The sequence below is a fragment of the Pygoscelis adeliae genome, unplaced genomic scaffold, assembly GCF_000699105.1.
Source record: "Pygoscelis adeliae isolate BGI_AS28 unplaced genomic scaffold, ASM69910v1 Scaffold58, whole genome shotgun sequence".
In the NCBI taxonomy this organism is placed as follows: Eukaryota; Metazoa; Chordata; class Aves; order Sphenisciformes; family Spheniscidae; genus Pygoscelis; species Pygoscelis adeliae.
In genome coordinates, this window is record NW_008825564.1 from 1957021 (window position 1) to 1969142 (window position 12122).

The 12122-nt window shown below is 44.5% G+C and overlaps 1 protein-coding gene across 1 annotated transcript in view; it reads right to left on the minus strand.

The window, feature by feature from the left end:
• AOAH (acyloxyacyl hydrolase (neutrophil)) overlaps positions 1 to 11899 on the minus strand; it is an 84457-nt gene extending 72558 nt beyond the window's left edge. The window contains exons 1-2 of the mRNA XM_009332407.1: positions 11825 to 11899; positions 11238 to 11392 (exon numbers count right to left, since the gene is read on the minus strand). Coding sequence (XP_009330682.1) covers positions 11238 to 11392; positions 11825 to 11856 — 187 coding nt within the window. The 5' untranslated portion in view covers positions 11857 to 11899. The remainder of the gene's footprint in view (positions 1 to 11237; positions 11393 to 11824) is intronic.
• Positions 11900 to 12122: the final 223 nt, after the last annotated feature.

A 12122-nucleotide genomic window follows, 5' to 3' on the forward strand; every position in this document is an offset into this window, starting at 1 on the left:
AGCCGCGAGCAGACATCAACCTCTGCAATGTCTCTGCTTTCAGTTTGTAACTGAAAGTTAAATTGTAAATTTTGTAATTCTATTAAAATTAAAATTTGTAATTTTAATTTGTAAATTTTGGCATCCTCGGGTGCCAAAATGTTGGCTCCAGCACTGCAAGGAGAGATTTTATTTCAGCTTAGAAGCTGGCCTGACAAAAACATCGACGCAACAAGTCAACCCTCTCGCAACAGGAGAGACCAGCTCACGAGGCAGCCCCACGCTTTCCCCAGCAGACGAGGAAAGAGCTTGCTTCTGGCTGCAGCGCTCAGCCCTGCTGCACCTCCGTGCACTGCTTTTACAGTGAAATAGAGTTATTCACCCCAAGCGCAGGCTCCGCAGCCTGCCTAATGATTCGTCTCAGCGTGGGGGTGCAAACAGGCTCCACTCTCTCTGACTCAGACATTGCGCCCATGACTCTCATTTTTGTTATCACAGAGAGGTCTTCTCGCCTCCAGTAGAGTCGGTGCAGAGAAAGGGGCTTATGGACAAACAGCCCGAATGCTCAAAATCCAAAAAGTTGGGCTGAGGATAAAAATACCCCTGGAGTTTCTATTTCCTCTGTTATACAAGAAGACAGTCTCCACTGAAGATGTGAGTTTCTCTCTCATATTTGTCAAAGCACCACAGAGGGGGGGGGAATAGCTATTTTTGGTTCAGCTCTGCCGAATAGAAACAGAATTCTTAATCACAAACACAATCATGCAGGTAACCCTACTCATGGAGCAGTCTCCCAGCAATTAAATGGAAATTTTTCATGTTGATTAACTCAGTCAGACACTTCTGTGTCTATCGAACCAGGCCCAAAGGGAGATTTGCTTCGCATGAGAATTAACGGAGCCATCGCTGAGTTTTTGCAGCACTTAATGCAGTACCTTGGGCTACTAGATGTTATATAAATATAAATAACAACAATAATAGCCTGACTACTTGGGAAAAACCCACAGAGCTGAACTTCAAAACGTTTGTTCTCATAAACTAGTCTTTACTACCACAGAGAGGATGCTTCTGGTCACGCTCCCTGCCTCGGGCACCCGCAGACCACACCTCAGTTATTCAAATGCTGCCCCGCAAATGCACTTATTCCAGATGAAATGCTACGCTTCACGGGACAAGCCGAGAACAAAAGTCTTGACTGATTTTCAAAGGGGTCTGCGGTTCCAGTTGGGGCATCCTCAGCCTCGGGCACCGCGGCTCAAGTCTCTGGACCCAAACTGGGGAGTCTTCCTGCCCTCTGGTGGGAAAGGTGTTCCCCAGGAATGCGTGCCACCAATGCGTGCCACCCGCTGATCTGCTCTCTGTTTCCCCCACCTACCTGGGCTTCTATCAGGTGCCCTTAGTCCACCTCTCTTTACTCCTCGTGGTCTGCTGGCACCTCTTATTGCCCCACCATGGATTTGCCTCAGGGGACACCCGCTTATCTTCAGGTTCTGCTGGCCTCAAAGCCTTTCATTTAGACTGATGTCATCAGGAGCAGCTTTTGGGCTGGAGATTGTAAATTACTCAGGAAAAGGGTTGAACCCTGGGAGGAGCGAGGAGGAATGTCTAAGGGGACTCACTGTAGTCCAGGGAGTCTAACCCATTCAGGCTCCCCCTTTTTTTGGATAAAAACGTGCTCCCCCCAGTAATTCAGATTTATCCTCTAGGAGAACCTATCTATCTCCTGTGTTGGGCTACAGGTAAAACCTCAAGAGGTTAGTGTCTATAAATTAAAGTTAACTCAGACTATCCTCACTCCTACTACAAACCTGCTCTCTTTTTAATCATTTATATCATCTTCCTCTGGATTTAGTGGCAGAAAAAGAATTCACTGTTGGCTGCAGCATAAGAAGCCACTACCCTCTAATGAAATCAACAGAAATCTCCCTGCACACCAAATATCACCAGAAACACTAACCAGTTATCCTAGCCTTTAACAGGTCTTAATTCTGCTGGCTAAAAATGGAAAATAATTAGTTAGCTAAAAAGGACAGGGGGAAATCAGCTTTCTTCGACTGTAGAAATCTCACTGCTCTAATTACTTACGATGTGTGCGAGAATATAAACTTTTTAATACTCTGGCATCAGTAGAAAAGCACTTCCAGATCTGGACAGTCTTTAGCAATTATTGCTTGCTTTTAATTTAGTAGATGTTTAGATGCGATTTATTTCTCATCATGAGCTGGGCACATATAGGGCAATGTAGATAAGCTTCATAATTAAAGGTTAAAAACAGCTCTAAATTTTTTATAATTGCACATAATTTTCTTCAGAAACAAATTTCAAGAAATTGACTCTGCTGTCGCACTTCAATAATAGATTTCAATGCCTTGACAGGCTGAAGGATGTTTTCTCTGGAAGAAATTAATTGGTATTATAATGCCTACCAGCCATTAGAAACTAAACTCTGGTATTAATAAAATGCCTGTCTCTTTTAGCGATAGTTTGTCCCATCTGCTATTAATTTCTGAAGAGATAAGAGAAAATTGTAACCATTTTGCTTAGCAGCAGTGATCTGAAAACTCACATGTCAGGAAGTACTTCTCTTCATGTATTTGAAAACAGCGTGTAATAATAAAATGACATTCCCAATAAGCTTTGGGGGAAAAAAATCATACCCCAAAATAAAATCAGAGCTAGAGAAATTCATTTCTTAGCTGTGAAGCCTCTGGCAGTTTGAGCAGACTATTTAACGTAATCCACTTCTGCAGCACACATTTGAAAGGCTCTATAATTAGAATTATACCTAGGGATGTCAGGAAGCATCCAGATAGTGAAAGCTGCCTCTCTAAGTTTCAGATTTGTAGATATATTTGACTGAGTAAAACTCTGTTAAATGGGATTTCTGGCACCTAGCACATCCTCCTTTGCCATCCTTTACTCACGTTCCTGGGTGCTGGAGACCTTTTTCGCTCTTCCAGACATATCGCTGTTCCCCAGCTATATATTAAACGTACCCCCTGGAGCACAAGGAGGAAATAAGTCCCCAAAAGTGGCCTCGGACACAAATAGCTCTCTGCAAAACCTGCCAGCCAGGCTGTGGTCACCCTGCTTGCCCCTGGTGGAGCAGGAGCCGGAGACTCACTTGGCGAAGCGGCAAACCTCTGCCTCAAATATCTGTCTGCAGCAGCAAGCCCCTGTATAAATGAACACATCTATCACATTCCTGGTTTTATATAGAAGATGAAGGTTTTCCCAAAACATAGTCTTTGCTTCTTCCATTTATAGGTGATCATAGGCTCCGACGCATTTCTTAAAGCCTACAGATGAGGAGTCCTCAGAGCCTGTCTACAAAAGACAATACTGCTACTGCGCATGCAGATGCTGTTGATCTGGCGTAAAAACACCTCTTTCCAAATTCAACTAATCCAGTTCCAGTTCAACCTGGAACAAGACATTCCTGTTTGAAATAGGAGCATTCACATGGGGAGCTAATAAGAAATAAGGTTTTCTCCTCTGAGATGGGCACATGCACGTGGGTATTCTAGGTGCAGGCAGACCATGGATATGCGAAGTTACAATACAGGAATGTTTTCTTTTTCCCTATATATTCCTTTCCTAATACTTCCCAATACCCATTTTGCCTTCTTTTGCTGCTTCTCAGCACCGAGCTGACACTTGCAAAGGACAGCCCTTTATAACCTCAAGATTTCATTCCAGCATGGAAATATTCAGCTCAAATGACATAACTGTAAGTGCAAAATTAAGATAGTTATTTTCCCATATACAGCCAGAGGATTTATTGCTTTGAAAGGTAATCTAGAAAGGGATCTGAGTGTAGAAGTCTTTTAACTCAGACTTTGCTTCCTATTCCATTTACAGTGTTAATGTATTTCATAGAGATACTGAAGTGATGGAATATAATTATAGGTATCCATATTCAAATATGTTGGCATATACAAGACCTTTTCCCCTTAATTTGCTAAGCGTCATAAAATATCTCGGAAATGCTAAACGGTACACTATTACTAAACCTGTCACTGGGCATAAAATTACATATAGTATACTGGCTAAAGACATTTTTGAAATATTAATATCAATATAGCAGTATTTTGAGTGCATTGTAGCTCTGTGACAAAGCCAGCAAACTCTGCAATGTCAATTATCATTTCTGTTGCTCATGCAATAGCAGTGAGCCACTCCAGACCCCTCACTTCAGAGCTCTGTTCCTTCATTATTGTTTCCTTAAGACACCCAGTGAGGTCTCCGATACAGTTATGCCGGCACAGAAAATTCAGTTTCCATCTAGTGGAAGACTCTGGTATCCATACCTGCCAGGCAAATGTATCCCTAGTGTTTCCTACATTACACTTCAAAGAGCCCTATTTAACAAAATCTATAACCTCAGGTATTTCCAACGGAAATGCTTTCTGCATTAATTAATAGAAAAAAACGCGTATGTATGTGTGCCATTAACATATTTTTCTTTTCAAAATCAGGAAAGGGTATTAAAAATTTACTGAAGCCTGAATGGTGGCAGGGGGAGTTAACGTAACTGGATAACTTCATCCTTGTCGCAAAGGTTTGACCACTTTAGGATTCTGAATACATAAAACTAGTTTCAGATATACAGTTCCTAAAACCACTGAAAATGATTGCCTTAAACATAAGCAGAAGTTCTGTATAGGGCTAACATAGGAACAAGAGTGGGAGGCACACAGGTTGGGGCAGTCAGCAACCAGACAGACAATCAATACTAAATAAAGAAGATTATCAAAGAAAACTTATACTAAAGGCAAACATCAGTAATGTAAAACGTACAAGACTACCCATGTGTACAAATGCACGTATAAATATATATGACTGTGTATTTACACACACATACATGTATATATGTCGGTATGTTAAGCACAACTTTTTATTGTGATCAATACATATATATGCATTTTACAGCCATAAACTTTCAGTAAGACTTGGGGTGATTTTGAAAATGAAATTTTTGCCATCAGTTGCTGAAAAATATGAACCCCTGTAGAAAATATTCCTATTTTAATAGTTGTTTTAGTATCTCTACTGTACTACTCACATGCCCGTTGTTTTTCTATCCAATGTATAATCATAGGAAAAAATGTTATGGTCAAATTTGGTATTTATAACTGATCATCAGGCCAAATTTTGCCACTGAGTAAACTGAGCAATGTCAGTGAAGTGAACAGAGGTGCTGTGGCTTGGCACTGGTTTAGCTGTAACCAAAGTCGATTCCCAGCCTTTCAGAGTAAAATACATTGTGGTGCTACACTGATATTGGGCATGGCCTTTTTACAGAACTCATTGAGCTGTAAATTATACGTTCTGTCATGGTGCCTCCCCAGACAATATGTGCGCAGCCACTTTGTCTGAGCGCAGTTATTAAAAGCCTCCAACTCCATTTGGCATGTTCCATTGTGGGAAGTTATTGGGAACTCCAAACGCCACCGGTCCTGCTGCCACTCCGCGGGGCATATTTCATCCCTGCACTCATGCACAGCTAGACGGAGGCAAACTGTTGAGGACACTGACTATCACACAAATCAACACAGGTAGAGGCCGGCGTTTTACGCTGCTGGGAAGCTCGGAAGCATCCATTCTTTAATGTAATCAGAGCTGAAAATATGTTTCAAAAACATGCTTCTTCATACGCTAGGAATTATGTGCTCATGGGTGAATAGAAGAGGTGACCCGCAAAGGTTGCTGAGAATGGCATTATATCGAGCACAAAGATGGGGAAATTTGCTTCCCCGGCTGCTGACCCACAGGATCTCTGCTCGCTAGCAAAGAAGATGGAAAGCACTGCTGCCCGGCTGTATTGAGTGCTCCCTGACTAATCGCGTCATTCCAAAAAGGGCAGCCAAAGTTAATCACCAAAAGAGCAGGGCAGCCTGCTGCTGGGGAGAAAATAAATAAACCCTGCTATTTGCAAACGGTTCTCGTGGTCACAGCGCAGAACCCCTGAAAAGCCGGCCTGGAAGAAGTCATCTTACAGAAGCCTCTGCCTTAGCAGCTGATCTATGGCATCTATGCCATTCCAAAGGGACAGGGTAGACACAGACCTGTTAAGATCTCTAATGAGGTCTTTTACAGCCTTCTCAGGAATTGATGACAGTGCTCACTTATCACTACCATTAGAAAATTTTCTTCCTAACCTGAATGTCCCTACTGCTATCCATTCCTGCCATTTCTTGCCATAGCTGTTATGAACCTGGAGAACGGATCCCCCCTTTAATGTTTTTGAGGACACATATCATGTCTTTTCTCAAGTTTTTCTTCTCTAGACTAATTAACTCTAATTTATTCAGTCTTTCTTTATAGCTTATGTTTGTTTTTCTCCGAAACCTCCTGTCACTCTGCATCACTCTTGATGCACAGCCCCAAGAGGGAAGGCAGAAATTCCTCTGAGGCTTTGTCAACGCTGAGAAAGGTAGCGGGTAACTTCACATGTCTTGCAAGCTAACTTCTGTTCACACGTCTCCGTGTATGCCGTGCGTGCATTCTTTGTGACAGCATGCCATCATTGTGCCACTACAAGCCCAGATGATCTTCCCTAGGGATGCTACCCAGCCGGTCATTTCTCATCCGCTACGTGTGGCATTGACTATTTCTGCTGAAGTGCCTCCAACATACCCATATTGAAATGATCTTTTTAGGGGGCAAGTGTTCCAAGTTTTCAGGATTGTTTTGAATTTAATCCTGCCCTCCATTGTACTTGCAAACCTTTTCAGCTTTATACAAGCTGCTAATTTAATAGCACACTATTTCATTATCCTGGCTAATGAAAATAAGGAATGATACTATGTTCAAAACAGATGTCCAAGAAAGACCTCATTTTGTACATCCTTCCGCTTAGGGAGTGAGCCACTTGTAATTACTCTCTGAACAAGGCCACCCACCAGTTTTGTCCTGCCCTGTAGAAGCTTAATCAATGTCGCGTATCTCTCAGCCATTAGATTAGTGCTGAGGTGGTGCCAAAAGCCTTACTAAAGTCCAGCTGTAACATCTACTACTTCTTCTGCGTCTACATGCCATTATCCCCTCAGCAAAGAAAATTAGATTGATCTGACACTGTTTCTCCTTGATAAATCCAGTGAGGCTCTTACTCATATTTACTTTTGAAAGGAGCTTTTATAAAGTTTTATTAACTATTGCAGGATTTTCCTGGGAATTGATGTTTAACTGACTGATCTACAATTCTCCAAATTTCCTTTCTTCACCACGTTGAAGAGAGATGAACACAGCAATTCCCTCCTGTCTTTCAGTGTCTCCCCTGCTTTCGGCATCCTCCAGGGCAGCTTCTGCCTTTCTTGAGGTTGCTTCAGATACTTCTGGATGAAGTCACCTTTGCTAGAGAACAGGACAATTTGCAAAGACACTTTAAGGGCTCTGCCATAATTCAGGGTGGTGGGAGGTGTGGAATAAAACCTTTAAAAATTAATCAGAACTAATAGAAGAATAAAGAACATGATCTTAGGTATGGTGAAACATTAATGCTAGTGTTAACAGTTACCAGTGTTACCATACTGTCTTTGGGTACCTTAACATTAACTTAAGTAAAACTTTACTTGCCCTGTGAAATGCGCAGTGTTTTCCTAATGGGGAAAGTCAAAGACCTGAGTATCTGAAGGGCTCATTCATACTTAATTTTTGAGAGAAAAATACACAGCATCTTGTTCTCAGGATGGTCCACTGAAATTGTCAGGCTGCACCTAGCAAAAGGGTTTCTAGGTCTTGTCCTGAATAAAACCCTTAAGCCATACTGTCAGTCAGTAACAAACCCAGAAACAAAAACCAGACCTAGTATCCAGCTCCCAAACCAGCGCACAGAGAAAACACTCAACATCTTTACATGAGGAAAAACAGCTCCATGGGCCTTTGCATATAGGAAAATTACTAAAGCCCTTTTCTCTATTATAAAGAAAACGCAGAATAATATATGACATGCAAAGTGTGCAAGAGGCCCAGAGGAAGGGCCTGAGCTGATTTAATGGTATGCAAAAAGGGGGGCATTTTTCCAGCCTGGGGAGGCAGGAAACACTGATGGAGAAAAGAGACTGTCAGATGTTGGGAAAATTCTTCTAGTGACAGGGCCAAAGAAAGACCATGTATCTATTTAAGAGCAGATTGGAGAAGGTTAGGAACTGCTTAGGTGTTCTACATCTGATCTTGTGGCCGGGAGGATTATCATCAGGTCCTTTCCCCCTCTTTTCCATAATTCTAAAAGGCAGTAGTATTAAATCCCTTTTTAGGTGGGAACGCTTTCCAGATGCTTTATTTTTACACCAAGTCAATTATGAAAAGACTTTCTCTGAATGAAGCAGCCAAATTTTTCAAGAAAATGCAGCAAAAATGGTGTGACTTTTTCTATAGTTACTGAGGCTGATTAAAACTTCTGTCTAAGTGTTTTCTAACGCAATTAAGTTTGCTGTAAAAAAGTCACCTTATTTCTTAGACAAGAAACAATCTGAAAGCAGAAGTGTTTTGGCCAACCTCCCCTATGAGTCGTCCGAACTGTTCAGCCTGCTGTGGCACCTCACTGGACGCACACCCTCCTCTCCTTCAGCCCTATTCCGTATTGGCATATAGATGCCTACCCAAAATATATTTCCCAGGATGTGCTAAGGGCAGGAGAGTCCCTTGAAGCATCCAGCCACTCTCCCAGTACGACCAGAATATACTGGGGCAGATGGTGCCTACCCAGGGAGCACTGCTACCAAGGGGAACAGAAGAGGGAAGCAATCAAGTTGTATCGCATTCAACGGAGGTACCAGAGCTGCATTTCGCATTCCTGTCATATAATTTCTACATACTTCTTAAAGAAGTGTGATACTTTCAATGGAAAGGCTTAATGGAAAATATTTTCTTGGTTTTGTTACTGAAAGACTGTCCATTTTCTGACCAGCTTTGGCTACTAACAGCAATCTCGATCATGCAGGTGGTACACACACAGGAGTGATCAGAAATGACTATTCAATGTGCAGGCACCTCATTTCCCTCAGAAAAGAGAGGCAAATAACTCTGAAAGATTAGACACCTGACCAACTTGCATGAAAAAGTCCATTTCTTCAAGAAAATCTCCTATACATTTGGCAGCGGGCATTTCTCACATTAAAAATGCTGCCTTGATCTATGAGGGCAAGAAGACACAGAGGAAGTTCTCATGGCTCTCTCCCAGTGACTCCCCAGACGGCAAACTGACCTAGCAGGGTCTGGGGTCAAGTTGTTGAAAGGAAATCACAATCATCTTCCTCCTACAGATGAAGCTGATCTCAGCTTAATTTCTGCTCCTAAGAGGGCTGGTCACCGAATCAGCCGCAAGAACTGACGTTACCCCTGCTCCACGCCACGGCCAGTGCAACATCAGCTCCTCCGTGCTTTCCCTTTCCCGCTTGTGCAAAGAAAGAGACACAGCTGGCTTGTCGGTGTTTTCAAGAGTTTGTCGAGAGAGCAGCTAATCAGTGAAACCCCAGAGGCGGACGACTGGGCTAGCAGGCAGCAGCCTGCCTGTGTGCAGTCACCAGCCCTCCCCGCCAGGCCCAGCCCCTGCGGTTTTAATGCTCTGCTTCATTTTTAGCTTGCCGTTTACAGAGGTGTGGACAGTCTGTTTTGGTCCCGAGTCAAGCTCACGTGGATGCTTTTAGCTGAAGGGACACCCGAGAGAGAGAGCAACTGGTGTGGGAGGCAGGTTTTTTGATGTCTCCCCACTGAACAAACATGCCGGGGAGATGACCGGTGGTCCCAGCAACGGGGCTGGCACAGCTTTCCTCCCTTTGGGAGGAAAAAAAAGCACAATTTATCTTGTGCAAGGCAACTTCAATGCAATGTGCAGGCACTTTAGGAATTTAGAGCCTTGCTGGGTCAATAGGATGGAAAGGGCAGACAACGCTCACGCCTGACACTTAAAAGACACCAGGGTAAAAAACCTACAGGCGAGCACGCTCACCGCCTTTCCTGTGCCATCAAAACCGTAGCTGCCTAAAGACCTCACCACTAAAAACCACCACTTCCCTCTCACTCTGGCAGCTGCTCGGTCACTGCTTGTGTGGCTGCCGGCCCAAACAAGGCCAGTCCCCGACAGCCATTTCTGCTTTTCATGACTTGCTCTCATTTTCCAGCTGGTGGCTGAACCCTGGCAGGGGTTGCGCAAGCCTCACCGCCCCAACTTTGCTCCACTTTCGGTTCATCCTGCCTCACTGGCACCAAAATCTGCAGGGGCGCTGTGGACGGCTCAGAAGTGAGGCAAAAAACCCTCTTTTTATCAGGCTTAGGATTATTATTTCTAATTGTGTTCCCTGAGCTACAGCGAAAATAATTTTGGGCTGAAAGGAAATATTTCCTTCTGAATGATGGAGAACCGTGACAGGTTTTAAGTTTACAGCACAAAAGTGCCCTGAAAAGCTAAAAGAAGACAAAATAAAATGTTTGATCATAATGCATAAGACATATCCATGATTTAACATTTGCTCACACAAAAAATATAAGCTACCATATCTCTCTGGGTGTACAGAGTCTCACACCAAGGGCATTTCTGGTGCAGAGATACCCACAGTTCACATCATGGACTTTGGTGTTACTGGCCTTGCTTTGGGAATCACTTAGTCAGCCCCAGCTATAGCTGCTGCGGAGATCACCACAGTCACCAAAGCCACACAAGAGGGGGTTTGCCAAAACGCGCTCGCCCCACTTTAGTACGGGTTGTGCAGATGTGTGCACTTGCGAAAAGGAAAGGAAATGTGAGGAAACAGCCCTTGCAACTTGGCTATCCAGAGATGACCGTCCAGACCACAAAGCTCTCTGGCCCAAGTATGGACCAACTATTCTTAAGAACAGTTTCCCAGGCAATGAAATCAATGAGGAGACCCTGGGCGAGTCTGAGGGAAACCGTGCCTTCCTGCAGTTAAGCAAAATGCATCGTGAACCCTAACAAATACTAGGAACCCCATAACACCTTGTTTCCCCGTCCCAGACCTACAGATGTTAAAGGCAGGTTTTCAGACGCCATTCCCCACAGAGCAAAAACATGAACTTTGGGAAGCAGCCACTCAAAAACAAAATCATAAAATAACTCCAGACCCCATGCTGGCCTTGCAAAATCTTCAGTGATTATTTCACCAAAGACTACGAGCATTTTGCAGTACGGCTGTTAAAATAGATAAAGGAGTGATTTATGATGTGTATAGTAATTCTCAGCTCACCGGTGGAGTAACAAATGAACCAGTCCAGCAGGCAAACAAAACCTGAATACATACCGACGCAGGTATGTCCTTCGTACAGCCCGGAGGAGAGCGAAGGGGGTGGTGGGTCATTTCCATGGGGGAGAGGGGAGGAAGAGGCAGCCTTCAGCAGAAGTGGGAGCCAGAGGATGCAGAATAAATTAAGGAATGCTTGCCTAGACCCCCTCATCCTAAGGAAGGAAAAAAAAGAAGAAATCAGGTGGGAAGGGCACACGTGGACCTGTATTCCCTTAATGCTCAGGGAGCATCCTGCATCCTTGCCTCATTAGCAGCTTGAGGTAAAAGGAGACTTGTGCGCCTGTGTAGCTATATGTAATGCAGGGACTGCTTCCCAGGAGGGGACACACACGTCTGCCCTCTCACGGGGTGCACGGGGGATCCCGCACTTGCGCATCGCAGGCGCTCTCCCGGCCCCTGCCCTTCGCACGCCCCTCAGACCCTCTCAGGCCATTTGGGGTGGCTGGGCAGCCACCCACCACAACCCGGCGAGTCCCATGCACGTGGGCACCCCGTGATGGGGCTGGGAGGATGCCCCCGCAGCCCCGGGCCGCTCTCCGCACCCCCCCGTGCCCCCCGCTGCCCCGTTTGCGGCTCTTCCCAACCTGCTGGCCTGGGAGGACCACGAGGGTTGCATGAACAGCTCTGGCTCAGCGCTCCCGTGTCTCCTGCGGTAGCAGCGGATGACTAACGACCTTAAACCACAGTACCGAAGCCACTCAGCATTAATAACGCAAGACACTCCCCTGAACAACTAGTGTTGCAAAAAGGAAAAAAAACACCAACCCCACAAAAGCTTCCCCCCGCCCCGCCACTCCTCTGCCCTCCTCCGCAAAGAAGGAAACAAAAATATATCTCCGGCTGCTTCTGTAAGATTTTTTGTCCAGGGTTTCAGTTCGGGAG